The following is a 17349-nucleotide window of genomic DNA, read 5'->3' on the forward strand; positions in this document are numbered from 1 at the left end:
TGCCCCACTGTTGATAATTCTATGTTTGATCACTTATCTAAGGTTGTATCCATCATATGTTCTTTCACTGTATTTAATAAGTAATCTGAAGGGTATTTCTTTGAGAATGTGTGAATACCCTGTTCTTTCTACAATTATTAGTTGTCATTCTTCAGCAAAGAAGGCTTTCCCTCCTTCTATCCCACACCCACTTTTAAAAAATATCACTATGGACTCATGGATTTTTTTTTCTTGTCTACAGAGTCTAAAAGTTTACTGGGATATGTTAGAGTTGACCATTCTGAGTCAATTTTTCCAGATACACAGTGGGTTCTTTCAATATTATATTCAAGTCTTTTATTTCTAAGAAATGGTTTTGTATTATAGTTTTAAATATATTAATTCTGTTCCACTATTTTGTCTTTTTCTTTGGGAGTCTCCAAATATATTTATGTTAGGTCTTCTTTGCCTAATTTCTGCATTACTTTCTCTCTGATTCTTATTACAGCTCTCTATATTTAGTTCTCTTCTCTGAGCTGTTTCATGCCTTTCCTCAATGCCAAATATATTTTCAGTTGAATCTATTCTCCTTTGACTAACTTGTAATTCAGTCTATTTCTAAGATAATTGTGTCATTTTTCAATTTGTTTCCTGTGTTCAGTAAACTTTCACTTCACAACTTCCAGTTTTTTGTCCATTTTGCTTGTAAGTTTTTAAATTTCTGATTCAGGCTGCTTTGTCTTATCTGCAAGTGTTTGTTATAGGACACTTAATTCAGATTGGTGGATTGTGTAACAGTTTTCTTCTACTTCGTGACTGCTTTTGGGGAAGAATTTCCACTTCCTGAAATGTTTTGATTTTTCATTTTCTATTTTCTTCTCATAGTAGTTTTGTACGAATGTCATCTGCCACTTTCTGTTTAGTTTGTAGTGCTCTATTTTTCTGAATCAGCAATAATACAGACAGGTGAGAGGGTCTGGGGAGACTACTAGATTTGTTAGTACAAGAGCGCCCTCTTCTGTTAGTATAGTGAAATGATTATTTGGTGGGAAGGAGAATGGTGGACCTTCTGATTTTGTGATTCTCTTTTCCACTTCTCATTTCTTACTTCCCCTTCGCCACCAGGTCTCCAAAGAGCACCTCCTCCTTCTAGGTCATCCCCATCTCTCCTAGACACAATGCTTTTCCAAAGCTACCACCCATAAACCTATATATTTCAAGTCCCTTGTTTTTGATTCTCCAAGTAACCAGAGTTCTACTCCACCACGTCTCAGACCTCTTCTCAGCATGTCTCTAATCACGACAGGGCCTTCTCTTTCTAGGGGGTGATTTTATCTATGCTCTGTCACCTCTAGCCCCCTGCTCCCTCTCCTCTTTTCACATGGTCTCTCTGTGATGCTGGCTCCGCTGGATTTCGGTGTTTATGTGCCTACTGTCATGTAATTTGAAGTTTGTAGTATTCTATTAGATGCGGTAGTCGTGAGTTATGGGTGCTTTTATCTGCACTCATTGTTTCTCTGTATAGGTTGTTTTGATGAATGTGTGGAGAGTTTTAGAATTAGGCAGTTACCCTTATTCTACAGGAACCCAAAATGCCTTAGAAAGTCTGAGGTTAGACAGATTTTCTGTTAAAAAAATAAATAAATGAAGCAAACCCGAGAATGTCTCTGGCAATATCTCATTTACACTGTAAGGATTCAAAGGGTAAGGGAGAGACACTAAGTGAGACAGACTTGAGGGAGGCTCAAAACTCTTGTCCTGAGTGAAATGGAGCAGCTTACCTGAGTAAGGTTCCACTGCAGCTGCTGAGCTGGCTGAACCCCATACATAGTCTGGGGCATAGCTGCCATGCCTGCCATGTAGCCGGCCTGCTGGGTGGTCATCATTCCGTTTGGCACACCCATCATGGATGCCTGCATGCCACCCATATAGCCTGCAGGCATGGCCATGGGGGCAACCATACCAGAAGCTCCTGGCTGAGCTACCATGCCTACTGGTGGGGACATCATGCTCCCCATTAGGCTGTTAGGAGGTGTAACCCCAGGGAAGCTGGGGTAGGCTGTGGGATATGCCATCTGAGCAGGAGCCATGAACATTGCTGCCAAGAAAACATACATACAGATCTGTTAAAGAGGAATGCGTACAAGGTGAGTCCAAACTCTCACTGGCTGCTCCTTTCCAGCTAGAATTCCTCAGGATTACTCAACTCCGAATGCTCTTTTACACAGCAAAACGGTTAGACAGAGCCCCTACAAGACTTGCTATGGCTTCCAGCAGGCTGCTGACCCAGCCACTTCCCCTTTAGGGTCCAGATCCGGACCCTGAGTCAGACTTCACAGAGCTGTGATGCCAGACCCCACAGAAGTATGGCTCTGAGTTACGTTAATCTCTATCTCCTGATACTTGGTAGCTTCACAAGGAATGTCATGTTCAGGTTTGTTTGGAGTGTGATGTCCTGGCCCCCAGAGCAACTGCCCCTGTCACAACAAATGATTCCTGCATGTAAGGCCTCACGTCTCTGTCCGGCACATTGCCATGACCCCCGTGAACTCTACCTTGGGCAGGCATCTGAGGCGTCTGGGATCCATACAGTGAAAGGATGGAGTCTTTAGAGAGCTGCTTCTTGCCTGTTTCTTCTGATTTGCTCCCTGGCTCTGGAAACAGGTTTAGGTTTTCGGGAACAGAGCCGGCACTCCCCGCGGTTGGCATGGAACCTACAACCTTAGGGCAAAGAGGGAGGGGGGTGGGGATTGGAATGGTCTTCATGGGGGGTCTCTGTAAGGACCTCCCGCATCTCTCTGCCGCTTCTAACATTTGCAAAAGAATTCGTGGCTCGAGTTAATAGCTTCCTGACACTTTTACCATACAAATATCTGGAAACACCTGGTAGTTAAGCTCTGGTATAATTCTTTGTTCTTTAGCAAAACAATGTGATTTGGTGGAAAACTAACACATAAACAAATAAAAATGACCTACAACCGATGCATCCAGAGAGAACTGAATTAAGATCCCAGTGCCACCACTTAATAGTTGTGCAACGAGAAGCTAGTCACATTAACTTTTCTGAACTAACATTTCCTCATCTATAAAAGATCCATTTTGCAGGGTTGTGGTGAGTATTTTAGTCTTTTTTTTTTTTTTTTTTTGCGGTACGCGGGCCTCTCACCGCTGTAGCCTCTCCCGTTGCGGAGCACAGGCTGCGGACACGCAGGCTCAGCGGCCATGGCTCACGGGCCCAGCCGCTCCGCGGCATGTGGGATCTTCCCGGACCGGGGCACGAACCTGTGTCCCCTGCATCGGCAGGCGGACTCCAACCACTGCGCCACCAGGGAAGCCCTGTGGTGAGTATTTTAAATCATAAATGAAATATACAAAATGAGATACAAAATCACCTAGCACTGTGCCTGTTGTACACAGCAGGTATTCCACAAACGGTAGCCATTAAAGGTTTCAAGTCTTTCCTACTTACAAACTCTCTGGCAATAACTCAGGCTGAGGAGCTGACCTACAGGATCAGCCTTTACAACCTGACACACCTTCAACAGAAGTCCACTCAAAGGGCCCACTCTTTTTGGGCAGGAGACAACATGGAATGAATAGTAACCTTAGGCTGTAACAGAGATGATAGCGTTAAGGGAAGAATCAAGAAAACCAAAGTCCAATTCCACCAAGGAAGCATGACTTGGTTCCATGATTAAGTTATCAAAATCACCCTTTCCAGAATGCTCTCTAATCCTGAGGCACCCACAAGACTCACCTTTCTGGAAACTGAAGAAGAGGGAGATGGAACAGAGGCCAAAAGATCTAAATCCTTCTCTAGGGTATTACTGGTCTTACTATTTGCAATGGAGCAGGACACAGGAGCATCTGGAAAGACAGATCAAAGTTAAAACGTAGCACTGCTCATTAAGCCCATTCCTTCCTTCTATTCTAGACACAAAGCAGCGAAGGCCCACATGCTCCATCACGGACCCAGAAATTTATGCTCTGGAACCACCCAGCTTGGATGGGGCATCTCACAAGAGGCCTCACCCCACATTCCCCAGAACAGTCTGGAGAAGCCTGTAGCCCAGCTTTCAGGCAAAGGACAGCAGAAACCCAGGCTTGAAGGCTACGTTAGCACCACCACAAGGGGGCTGGCTGGCTCCTTTCGGGCTATTTGAGGAGCAAAGCTGTGTAGGACTCATTTTCAGAGAGAAATGAAAAGTACAGACATTAGAAGCCGAAGTAGCCAATAACCTAAATAAGCAGGAATGGACTGAAACAAAGTATAGCCATCAGTACTGTGAAAGGTAAGAATAGGCTCTTATTTCTGAAAGGGGTAGAACCACTAGCTCAGGGTTTCAAAAGTTTGGAGGAAAATCATGATCACAAGGTAATGGGCCATCTCAGAAACAGGATGCACCTGGAAAATGAGAGGGATGGGGGCAGGGCTCACAGGTGCTGGTTTAGTGAAACTTGCTAACGTTTAATGAATGCTTAGTTTGCGCTGGGCAAGGAGCTAAGAGTTTTAGAGGCATTATCTCATTTAACCCTTCCAACATCATCTTTGAAGTAGACTCATATCATCCTCACTACATAGGTTAGGAAAGTAATGTTTAGAGGTTGAGTAAGCTACCCAAGGTCACATAGATAGTAAGTGGCAGAGTTGGGACTTTGGCTTCAAAGGCCATGCTCCACCACTACTGTACTTAATCACTACTCTATCACTGTGCATTTTTCACAGTACAGCGAAAAATGAAACACCTCTTAGAACAACTGCTCAGATGTAAAACAACAGGAAGAACACGAGGGAACAATCTTAGTGATGAAGCCACCAACCGAAGAGTCCCATCTCTACCTATCTTCCCAGGATCACAGAGAATTCATCAAAATTTGTATGATTATGGGAGTGGAAAAGTCTAACTCTTACCAAGGCCCAACAAATCCATGACAGGTGCTGTGGATTTCGGGGAACATTTCCGAGGTAGCTGTAGATCTTCTTTTTTCTGTGGCTAAGGTGAAAATACGTTACAGAAAAAAATAAGCAGGTGTTTTTGAACCTTCTATTCTCCTCTCTACTGTAAAGCCACAGGGATTCTTGTGGCATGGTTGCTGTTATTCAAAGAGAGTTACCAAAGAAACACAACTCAGGAAGTATCGTGTGAAAAAACCAAGTCAGGAGGCACAGTGCAGAAATCAAAGCTAAAGTGAAAAACAAAGCTGTCATCTGTGCTTATTTGGCTTTCTGAAGAGACAGATCTTTCTGAAACCAAGACAACCACAGATCAGGGTATCCAACAGATCAGGGTATCCAGCAGTTTCTGGTCCCAGGAAAAGCCAAGAATAAAGGCAGGTGTCCGATGGTACAAGAGCCAGCACATCTCCCAGTGATTAGAAAACCTTTAATACTGAAAAGGAGCTCAGTTAAAGGTTACCTAATTCGCTCTGCCAGTATCACTAAGGAATGTGTTCTGCAGACAGTGCAATTCAGAATGATGATAAAAGACTCTTCCTTAAGCAAATAGGAAAAAGTCCTCTTTCCCAAGAATCTAAACTCCTATAGTGGAGCATCTACTACCACTGCCACAATATGTCCTGTGGGAAAAGAAAGGTGTCTACTTCCATATGACAGAGAAAGAATACAAGAAGGGATGGTTTAAAATGGATGAGGATAGCCTGGCTTCTGGACTGTCCTTAACCACAACAGGAAAACGAGGTAAAGAAGGTCTAAGGAGAGAAGGACTAATGTAGCCTCTGCTCAGAAGGTGTCACAGAGCCTTGGCATTCTGCCATGAAACGTGCCTCTTGCTCAGATGGGACAGATGCATTTCCTAAGCTCCCATCTGGACCCCAAAAGAAGTGTTACAGAGCAGATCAGGCAGCAACAAGGCAATGAGAAAGCAGCAGAAGTGTCAGGGGGTGATCTAACCCAAACGTGGCCCCCCTTTAGCCCCAGGTGCAACGGTGCGATATGCTATCAACACCGCCCCACCTGTCCCCTCCACATGTGAACATGCCATGTGAACAAGGCCGTCCACACAGTGCACATACTTCCCCACTTACCATTTTAACTTTCTCAAAAACAACAGGTTCCATTTTTTTCTCCGGAGCTGGTTCGCTCCCTCTTTTCCACTTGTCATCTTTTTCTTTCTATGATGATTTAACAAAACAAGACAAAGAACAGGCCCCATGGTGACTAACAGTTCAACAAATTATAACCTCAAATGGCCCAAAAGGACACAAATATCCCTACTGAATCTGATGTAGGAGTCTGACAAACTCGGGGGTTTCTTGGTGTGGGGCATGAGTGTTGGCCTCTTCCACCCTGGCCTCCAGACTGCAAGAGGCATCTTTCAAATTTCTTAAGCACCTCCCTCCTTGTTCTGTCTAACACACTTATGACCGCTAGTGTGCAGATGGGGTTATCTACAGGGGTTAAACCATTTCACCGGTTTTGCTGCCCCTTTTTGACCCTAGTTTAACTTGCTCAACTTGGCACAGGGGTGAAAACTGTTCATCTTACTCGGCATACAGCCTTTGTGATTTTCTAACTTCCATCAAAAGTTCTCTCCCTCTTCATCTCCTTTTTTAAAAATAAGAAAATAAACCAAGCTTAAAGATTAGAAAAACAAAAACCAAGAAAATAAGGCAAAAATGAGTAAAAGGATTCAAGTATCCCTTTTAGGGTGTCCTGAATGCATCATCTGTATAAAACCAAAAAGCACATCAAAACCAGAATATTAGAAAGTCTTTCTCAGTTTTTGTTACTTTCAGAGGCAGTTTCATAATACTTTCACAGATTATACCGTTACTGGTCACATTTTTATCATCAAATCTCAATGCATAACAGAGCCACAAAGTAAACAAGAACACAGGCATATAAAAGGAAGTAGAGGCGGCGGAGGCGGGGCTCGCGTCGGGCGAGCCACAGGCAGTGGTCGAGGAGGCGAAGCGGCGGACGGCAGCCCGACAAATAGCGCCCGCGCTGCGGCCCACGGGACCGCGCCGCGACCTCCCGAGCCGGCCCCGAGGAGCGCCCGCCGCCGCCGCCGCCGCCGCGCGCGCGGACCAAGGTTATGAACGTGATTGCTGATGAAACTGGATTGGAATAATTTTCATGATCTTTGTATATTTATATATATTTTAAAATTTTGCATTTGACTTAAAGTGCCGTGAGAAAATCTGCGTATTGCAAGGTGGTCCTAGCCACCTCCTTGATTTGGGTACTCTTGGATATGTTCCTGCTGTTTCACTTCAGTGAATGCAACAACTGTGATGAAAAAATAGAGAGAGGACTTCCTGCTGGGGATGTTCTAGAGCCAGTACAAAAGCCTCATGAAAGTCCTGGAGAAATGGGGAAACCAGTCGTCATTCCTACTAAAGAGGATCAAGAAAAGATGAAAGACATGTTTAAAATCAATCAGCAAGTGAGATGACTGCACTCAACAGATCTTTACCAGATGTTAGGTTAGAAGGGTGTAAAACAAAGGTGTATCCAGATAATATTCCTGGATACAAGGAATATTATCACAACAAGTGTGGTGATTGTTTCCCACAATGAGGCTTGCAGCACACTTCTGCGAACTGTCCACAGTGGCATTAATCACTCACCAAGACACATGCGAGAAGAAATTGTTCTAGTAGATGAGGCCAGTGAAAGAGACTTTTTGAAAAGACCTCTAGAGAGTTATGTGAAAAAATTAAATTACCAGTTCATGTCATTCGAATGAAGCAATGCTCTGGATTGATCAGAGCTAGGTTAAAAGGAGCTGCAGTGTCTAAAGGCCAAGTGTCTAAAGGCCAAGTGTCTAAAGGCCAAGTGATCACCTTTTAAGATGCTCACTGTGAGTGTACAGTGGGGTGGCTGGAGCCTCTCTTAGCCAGGATCAAACATGACAGGAAGACAGTGGACTATCCTATCATTGATGTGATCAGTGATGATAATTTTGAGTACAAGGCAGGTTCTGACATGACCTATGGTGGATTCAACTGGAAGCTTAATTTTCGCTGGTATCCTGTTCCCCAAAGAGAGATGGACAGAAGGAAAGGTGATGGAATTCTTCCTGTGAGAGCACCTACAATGGCAGGAGGCCTTTTTTCAATAGACAGAGATTACTTTCAGGAAATTGGAACATATGATGCTGGAATGGATATTTGGGGAGGAGAAAACCTAGAAATTTCCTTTAGGATTTGGCAGTGTGGAGGAACTTTGGAGATTGTTACTTGCTCACATGTTGGACATGTGTTTCAGAAAGCTACACCCTACACGTTTCCAGGAGGCACAGGGCAGATTATCAATAAAAATAACAGATGAATTGCAGAAGTGTGTATGGATGAATTCAAGTATTTCTTCTATATAATTTATCCAGGTGTTACAAAGGTAGATTATGGAGATATATCACCAAGACTTGGTCTAAGACGCAAACTCCAATGCAGACCTTTCTTTTGGTACCTAGAGAATATTTATGCAGATTCTCAGATTCCACATCACTATTTCTCTTTGGGAGAGATACGAAATGTGGAAACAAATCAGTGTCTGTATAACATGGCTAGAAAAGAGAATGAAAAGTTGGAATTTTTAACTGTCATGGTATGGGAGGTAATCAGGTTTTCTCTTACACTGCCAACAAAGAAATTAGATCCGATGACCTTTGTCTGCAAACTTAATGGCCCAGTCACAATGCTCAAATGCTACCACCTAAAAGGCAACCAACTTTGGGAGTATGACCCGGTGAAATTAACCCTGCAGCGTGTGAACAGTAATCAGTGCCTAGATAAAGCCACAGAAGAGGACAGCCAGGTGCCCTGCATTAGAGACTGCAGTGGAAGCCAGTCCTAGCAGTGGCTTCTTAGAAATGTCTCCCTTCCAGAATTCTGAGACCAAATTTACAAAGAAAGAAAAAAATAAGGATTGACGGGGCTACCTCAGCATCCATTTCTGCCACATTCTTAAGTAGCAAAAAAGGAAAAGTGCTTTCCTCCTGTAGGATGTAGGGTTTATCAGCCATTAAAACTTAGACTGTTCTCGCTTTCACTAGCTGTGAACTGGCCCTCCTGTCCAAGGATATGAAACTACGTAGTAGCAAGACTGTGCACACTGATGTTTACAAGATTGGAAGAGTCTTCCATCAAGAATCATTGTAAAGAATATTCAGACTGAAACAATCTACGAAATGTGATTTCCAGAGAGCTGTACCTTTTATGGTTTGCTTGCACATCAGTAATTTCTGCTGAATATGCTGTTATAATGAAGAGACGTCCAAGATTTTTTTTCTGATTAGAACTGGTAGCCAGTGTATTAAATATTGATATAAAAAAATGAAAAAGAACTGGAACCAGATTCAGAATCATGAAAACATTTTTATAACAATTTAAAAAACTATATTAAACAGGGTCTAAAGGACATTAAAATAGAACTATGAGAAGTACAATTTGTTACAGTATAGTATCAAATTTCTATATAGATTTTATACCTCAGTGGGGAAAAATAACTGATTCTGATGACATTCATTCTGTTTTCATCTGTGATAGTCATGGATGCTTTTCTTTCCCCTTGGGGGTGCTGAAATTGAGCTGAAAAAGTGGCTCTTTGAACATGGTTTTAATGCTTTCTACAGTGTTTTTAATTTAGTTTGTGGGCTGTTGGAATTGTAATTTTTAATTGCCTTCAAAATATGGAGATTTAAAATAATGTCTGGTCTCACTGAACAAGTTTGATATCTCAGTTGCTCTTGGGTCAGCTGGCTTATAGACTTTCTCTCATACACACAAATTTCTTATTAGATTTTCAACTTCCTAACTTGATTCAACTGATTATGCTTAATACCCAAGCTTCATACTACTGTACTACAGATTTGTTTTCGTAGCAATAAATCTTCTGTTCTTTGTTTATGATTCCACTCAACAAAAGGCCTGTAGAAGTGACTTATTATTTGGGTATTTGGAGATGATACATTTGATGGTTTTTTGGAAAACTTTTTTCACTCCATACTCAGATGTGCTTCATTGTCAAGTGCATATTTACATTAGGTTCTTGAATTGTAATGTTGATCTGCTGCTTTTTTAAAAAATAAAATTTGACTAAAAACAAAAGGAAGTATAGCATACACATGAAAAATGGTCAGCCCTGCTAATGATCGAAAAGTGAAATTTAAAATTCATTTTGGGGGGAATTCCCTGGAGGTCCAGTGGTTAGAACTCTGTGCTTACATTGCTGAGGGCCCATGTTCAATCCCTGGTTGGGGAGCTAAGATCCCTCAAGCTGCAAGGCATAGCCAAAAAAAAAAAAAAAAGCACTTTTTGAGGGAGAAAAATCTTAATAATAATATCTAATATTGGTAGGGATTGAGTAAAACTACCACTCTTACCCAATGCTGAGAAGACAATATAAAATAGCACAACTTCTAGAAAGTATATTGGCAAAAGTACAAAGAGACAAATGCTGAAACCCTTTACCCTAGATAATACGATATTTTGTAATGTATCTTAAGAAAATAATCCAAAACATGGAAAAGGTTATATACACCAAGAACTTCATCCCAGAATTTTATATGCTGAAGAAAAACTTAACCTTTATGCCACAGGGGAGAATAGTAAAATAAACTGTGATCTAGTTACTCACTGAATAAGATTCAACAATTACAAGTTGTGAAAACTAACAAGTAACGTTACAAAAAAAATGATCTGTTAAGTCGAGTGAAAGCAGGAGACATTCTATATAACTGTACTATAATTACGCCTCCAAAAAGTAGGAGAAAATGGGGGAACACACCAAAATGATAATCATTGGTAAAGATAAGAGTAGGCATGGATTTTCCACTTTAACTTTCATATTATCTATAAAGTGGTATTATAATCATGAAGAACACATGCAGCTATGTCTGTTTCATGCACAGTGTAATGCTTTAATACAGAACACTTTATTTCTTGAAGTTAAAAATGTCTTATCTGTCCATTTAAAAAGAATACTCTTTAATTAACAAAGCCAGTTTCTTTTAGATTTGATAATAAATGCCTTCACTTAGCAAATATTAATTCTTGGCATATAAATCTTTGCAAGAGTATTTTTTAAAAATCTAAGTACATCAAATAAAAAAGTTTGAAATAGCTCTTTGGCACATAGGAAATATTTCCTTCCTAAATGAAAACATTCAGTGAGTAAAACAGGCTGCTTTCATGGGTATGGTACACCAGCAACCTAATTACGAATGAACACTATCTATCTCCATATAGCTACTCTTTCCTCTTCTCCCACCTTCTGAATTATCTCAGATACCTTTTTCTGACCTTGTCTGATTTCATATGGTCTGGTACAATGAATAGAGCTAAGGAAAGAGACCATAGTTTTCTACAAGTGAAAGGAAACGTTTGTGCTTTGGTTTCAAACCCTTTTTGATGATGCCATCCAAGCCGTAGCTGTGCACTGGGTTAATTCTTTCTTGGGACAGTTACAATAACTTCCAGGTCCCTTTTCTGGATGACTGTGAGGTAAGAGTCCTTCATACTAAGTTGAGAAGGAATTATCTTTACCTAACTACACGTATTGCCCTGCACTTGCCTACATTGAAATTCACCTCCCAGTTAGTGTCCCTTTTCACACAAGCTCAAAAGATCAGTCTGGAGCTGATTCCAATTAGCTTGACTTTAAATTACCTGGAAGGGCTTAGAGCCCTGTGTAAACTTAATGATTTCACTGGCTAGTACATCTTCCATTAAAATAAATAACAGACAGAAGATAGAGGATAGCTAGATAGGTCCTTGGCTAGAACTGGAGAATCCCATATTCTCCATACTTCCTTGGTTAGAGAAACAGTTAATTATTCCAAGGCAAATTTACTATAGAGTCTTGTCAAAGGCTTTTTGAAGGTCTAAATAGTCATATTGATTGGTTCCACTCTAGTTGTCATTAGTCAGGCATATTTTCTTCTTCCAGAAACCGTGTTGTACTTCCTCCCGTATGTTATACTTGTCCAGTTATCATACACTGTATTTCAGATTCTAACTACACGCCTAGGATGAAAAGTGTACTTGGCGACTGGGAGTCTCCTAAAACCCCCTCTCAAGAACAAGGGTCCCATTGGCAGTCTGTCGACACACTGGCAATAATATGCTGGTCAAACTGAAGGAAACTCTGGTGCTTTAATTACACCTAATTTTGTTGACTGCATTTACAGCAAAAAAATGCACACGCACACACACACACACACACACACGTGTATATACATACGCACACATATTATTCTGTTTGATCTAGCATGCCCAACATGTCCATTTGAAGAATTTGGAACTGGGAATCACTAACACCTAAATCCAAATCACGGTAAAGAATTCACTGATGGTTGGTCCATCCCTGCGGCAAAAGTTTGCTCCATGATACTTCATGGTCTTGATTCTATAGCTGGCTTTTTTTTTTCCTTTATGGACTTAGAGTATTTTGGTAGCTGTTCTTCAAATTCCCACCTGGGCTGATTAATAAGCAAATTACTTATTATGAACAAAACTTGAAAGATTTACAACCAACCCTAAAGGCATTGATGTCCAGACTTCGGTCCATGTATTTCTTCTTCTCATATTTATCTCGAATAAATCCCTCGACAGCTCTGCAAAAAGCTTATTAAGGATAAATCAAACAAATCTTTCTCATGGAATGACTATAAAAGGTCAATTTGTATCTCATGGAACATTGTTCTCCTCTCTCCCTCCTGCCTGGTTTCCCCATATGGCTCCCGTCTCTTCACGTGGAGTTTCCCTGACCAAAACCTTTAAATGCCTCCTTTGTGGTTACTGCAGGGAATCAACATTTCCTAGGATTTTCCTTCAGAGTAATGATAGCAGAAAATGGGATCAATCTTCATTTTGACATCAGTGGAGCCTGTGGCTGTTCTAGAATACAGGTAAAGCAGTCATTTATCTATTTTAAAGCCCTTAAGTCAACAAGTCTTAAACAAAGGCAACCGAGTGCCCCTTATAACCTCTTGTGCCCCACTGCCAGATTCTGATCAGTGGATCCTCTGCAGGGCCCCAAATCTGCATTTAACAGGTTCCACCTGCACCCACCAAAAGCAAACTCTAACAAGATGGTCTACAAACCACATTTTGAGAAGCACTGCGTTCAGGGGGTTTGGTTTTGTGAGCTGGGTGCTATCTCCTTTTGAGGGGATGGGGGAAGAAAGTCATGGATTAACTGGTCAACAACAGTTAATTCTTTGAGCTAGGACATAAAAAGGTGTTAAAAATGAATGGTAGTTTTGCTAACTCAACATAGCACAATAAATATTCTTTTTATCAAACAATGGTTTCAGAGATCCAAAAATTATTGGAGATGTCACTTTATGGAAGAATTCACAGTGAACCACTGCAGTCTTAATTCCTGAACAAGTCTTCCCCATGTGACACCACCATTCTGACATTAGAAAGTATATGTGGACTTCCTGTGTGTCTTGGTTGCTGGAGAGAGGAAAAGCCAGACTTCGACTAATCCACATATAAATATGGCCCAGTCAGATCATGGGTTCTGAGTCTTGTGTGACTCTCCCAAAACACCAAAAAAACCACTCAGCCTTCTGAGTTGCTCCAGAAAAGATACGGGTCTATCTGAGGTCGCCGAAAGGTCTCAGGCAGGTAGGCTTCATAAAGTCGGTTTGCCTTTCCATTCCCCATCTCTTGCATGCACTGCAATAAAAAAGATGTGGAAACAAGGAATGTCACATCAGGAAAGAACTGAAAAACTTCTCACCCAATTGTACCATTTTACAATTGAAGAACCAACCTAGGGAGTGGGAGAACCGAGATTTAAACCTGTCTTCTGGTTTCCAATCCATGATTCTCTCTGCTCTACTCCCAACCATTTACTTTCACAGCTGTCTTTCCTGCCACCCCTCCTCCTTTTATTGAAAGATTTGTCTGACAGGATACATTTAATTCAATAATAATTCAAGATCCCATTTGAAAGTCCAAGACATAGCTGCCAATCAAAATGTCTACTTGGCAGGCAATAATCAGTGCCTAATCAGGCAGGCAATAATCAGGAACAACTACAATTCTGAGTTTATAGCAGTAATTAACCTATTCCACTGTAGTACCAATAAATGTGCTTCTCATTAGGCTTTTGAAAGGCTCCTTAACACTTGTGAGAGAGAAATTCCAAGATTTTAAAAAATTTTCAAATTCCCAAATACCTCCATGGCATGTAATTTCCTTCATAAGATACAGTAAAGTGTAACTGGAAAATATAACTAACCTTTTAGTCCTTTAGTGAATCCATAAAAATAATCTAAAGTAACTTCTAAAGCCAGTTTCTGTTAGGAATAACCTCTTATTTCTAACACCAACTTTAGCAACTCGTTTTGTTTGGAGCTTCTTTCCCCCCAAACAAAGGAAAAAAAAATTTTTTTTTAAATTACTTTAACAAGTTTCAGTGCAGGAAGAGAATATAGAACAATGAAGCCACATCGAGGTGCAGCTCTTGGGCCAGGCTGGACTCACTAACTTAAGTATCTCATGCCCAGTCCACCAACCTGACAGCAAGCAAGATTCATATATGCATTTCTGCAATAAAACACTATTATAAGTCTATGTGTTGGAGGGTTTTCTTCTTTTAAGTGAGTATCTAAAACTATAAATGTTAGATCTGCAAATGCCAAGGCCCTTAGAAAATAATCCAAAGATCCCCCTTTATACCTTCACGGATCCATGGGGTCCTAGTCCATAGACTATTAGTGCTTTGAAGGAAGCAAAATATAAGTAGAATAACTTGTGTCTTAAATACAAAGATTAAAAATGTTAAATGTGACATAAGTGTTTAACAACTAAACTTTCCTTTACCTTCACCTTTATGCCCAGTTTGACTGAAATTCATCCGGAACTACTTTTACATGGAAATATGGGAGCAGTTGACTCACTCTTGGGCTGTGTAAATACCTGGATCTGTTCCTGAGTCCACTGGTCGAGGTTAACCGATTTTACCCTGGATATGTGCACCCCGAGATTCCTGTGGATTCCAGCACATCGAATGCAAATGAACACACCAATGTTCCAGGAGGCCCATCGTGGTCCTGTGAAGGTCAGGAACAGGGCAATAAAGTACCAATTAAAACAACATTCAAGACCCAAAGTGGAATATTTAGGTTGTCAGACAACATTTCTGCTAGAACATAAGTGAGAGAACTGTTACCACAATCATCTTTAAAAAACTTTTTTTTAGATTGTATTTTTATTTTTTTGGCTGTGCTGTGCAGCTTGCAGGATCTTAGTTCCCCAACCAGGGATTGAACCTAGGCCCTGGCAGTGAAAGTGCTGAGTCCTAACCACTGGACTGCCAGGGAATTCCCATAATCACCTTTCTTTAAAAAATTGGTTTTGTTCATTCCTCCAAGAATCAGCTTTCTTTAAGTTTAAAATTTTTTTAAGTGTACAACACAGTGGTTTTTAGTATTCTCAGACAGTTGTACACTATCTAATTCTGGTGATGGTGTACACCCCAAAAAGAAATCTCAACCCCATTAGCAAGCAGTCCCCATTTCCTCCCAACTTCCCCCCACCCCAGCCCCAGACAACCACAAATCTACTTTCTGTCTCTGTAGATTTGCCAATTCTGGACATTTTATATAAATGGGATTATATAATGTGTGGGCATTTGAATATGGAGCAGCTTTTTACAGTATCTGATAATATAAGTGTTGAAATGCAAATATTATAATACTGTTACTCATGGTTTTTAAAAATCCCAGGAGAACAATGGGAAGTCATGTCACATTCTATTTAGTATCTTACACGAACAGCCCTCCCTCAAGAAACATTTCAATGGTAGTGAGACCTGGATTCAGTTTTCCTACCAGGAAAAAAGATACAGACATGCCATGCCAGCTCAAGGCTCAGCCTGAAATTTAAAACTTTGTTTATCTTCCCCTCCCAACCAGGCCTATAAAATATGCATCCAGATTCACTTAATAGGATCCTTTCCCCTCGGGCTGATGTCCCTACTTTACCCAACTACAGAATTATTTAGATTCCCGATTGTCAAATAATAAAGATACTTATAGCAATAAAAAAGAAATCTCAGATACGTATTTCAGTAAAATTCTGTTACATAATCTCCCATCCCCTGCCAACTTTGCTCACCCTAATAATCACTCTGGGAAATTTTCAAACTCTTCTTCATAACTTTTATACAGGATAAAACTGACTTACTTTTATATGACACCTGCCAAACACCTGCTGAAAAATCACTAATATCTCCTCTGCCATCATTCCACTAAGCAGAAATTTACCACATAAAAGAAGCATGATGTCAGAGTTAGAGGTTTTGATAAAGAGGTGAAAAGACACTAATTGATTTTCTACAGAGATAAAGAGGACCTGCATTTGGAGCAACAAAGGACATGAGGTTTCAATTCTGCTGGACACAGATAATAGTTTGGTTGGTCTAAGGGTTTTGGCAGCAGTTTTAATAAGGGGATGCTAAAATCATATGGCAGAAAATTATTCTTAGAAATTTGAATCTGCAATTATTATAAGTAAGAATGTAATTTTTGGACAAAGATATTACTGATACTATGGCAAAAACTACAAGTACAGAAGGCTCAGGTCCTCCTTATAACCACCAGGTGGCGTTCTCTGCCTCAAATTTTATCCCAATACCCTCTTACTGCTCTAATCTTGCTAGGCTCAGATTTATCTTCTAAAAAGACCTTCAGTCCCTTCAAATCCCCAGATTTGCACAGTAGATCTGCTATGTAGCCAATAAACACACAAATGATCCACACACTTCTTTCAGTGGGAGTTAACATAAACACAAAACAGAAAACCTAAATAGATGTGAATGAGGTTCCTTAGCGTGCTGTATGTCTATTTTAGGTTACAGTTTTCATAAAGGAACTCAGATAAAATCTAAATTATACAGGATTTAAAATGGGACCAAAAGTTAATATTTCATGTTTCTTTACCATTTTCCCTTTGCTCGAGATCCTAGAACTCATAAGATAGTTACATTATATTTGTTTGCTAACAAAATCAGAAGCCAAAAACACTAATTAAAAGGTAGCTGTGGGACTTCCCTGGTGGTGCAGTGGTTAAGAATCTGCCTGCCAACGCAGGTGACATGGGTTCGATCCCTGGTCCGGGAAGCAACTAAGCCTGTGCGCCACAACTACTGAGCCTGCGCTCTAGAGCCCGCGAGCCACAGCTACTGAAGGCCACATGCCTAGAGCCCATGCTCCACAACAAGAGAAGCCACTGCAGTGAGAAGCCCGCGCACCGCAATGAAGAGTAGCCCCTGTTCACTGCAACTACAGAAAGCCCGTGCTCAGCAACAAAGACCCAACGCAGCCAAAAATAGAATTAAAAATTAAAAAAGTAAAAAGTTACCTGTGGAATGTTATGCTATTTGCT

General features: G+C 40.8%; 1 protein-coding gene and 1 pseudogene across 1 annotated transcript in view; one reads left to right on the forward strand and one right to left on the reverse strand.

Moving 5' to 3' along the window:
- SMAP2 (small ArfGAP2) overlaps positions 1–17349 on the reverse strand; it is a 47553-nt gene that overhangs the window by 2639 nt on the left and 27565 nt on the right. The window contains exons 2-9 of the mRNA XM_029228384.1: positions 14881–15014; positions 13547–13632; positions 12482–12560; positions 6025–6111; positions 4892–4973; positions 3737–3846; positions 2535–2700; positions 1761–2077 (exon numbers count right to left, since the gene is read on the reverse strand). Coding sequence (XP_029084217.1) covers positions 1761–2077; positions 2535–2700; positions 3737–3846; positions 4892–4973; positions 6025–6111; positions 12482–12560; positions 13547–13632; positions 14881–15014 — 1061 coding nt within the window. The remainder of the gene's footprint in view (positions 1–1760; positions 2078–2534; positions 2701–3736; positions 3847–4891; positions 4974–6024; positions 6112–12481; positions 12561–13546; positions 13633–14880; positions 15015–17349) is intronic.
- LOC114898888 lies at positions 7128–8839 on the forward strand (annotated as a pseudogene).

This window comes from Monodon monoceros, unplaced genomic scaffold (genome assembly GCF_005190385.1).
Source record: "Monodon monoceros isolate NGI ecotype Baffin Bay Population unplaced genomic scaffold, NGI_Narwhal_1 Super_Scaffold_18, whole genome shotgun sequence".
Classification (NCBI taxonomy): domain Eukaryota; kingdom Metazoa; phylum Chordata; class Mammalia; order Artiodactyla; family Monodontidae; genus Monodon; species Monodon monoceros.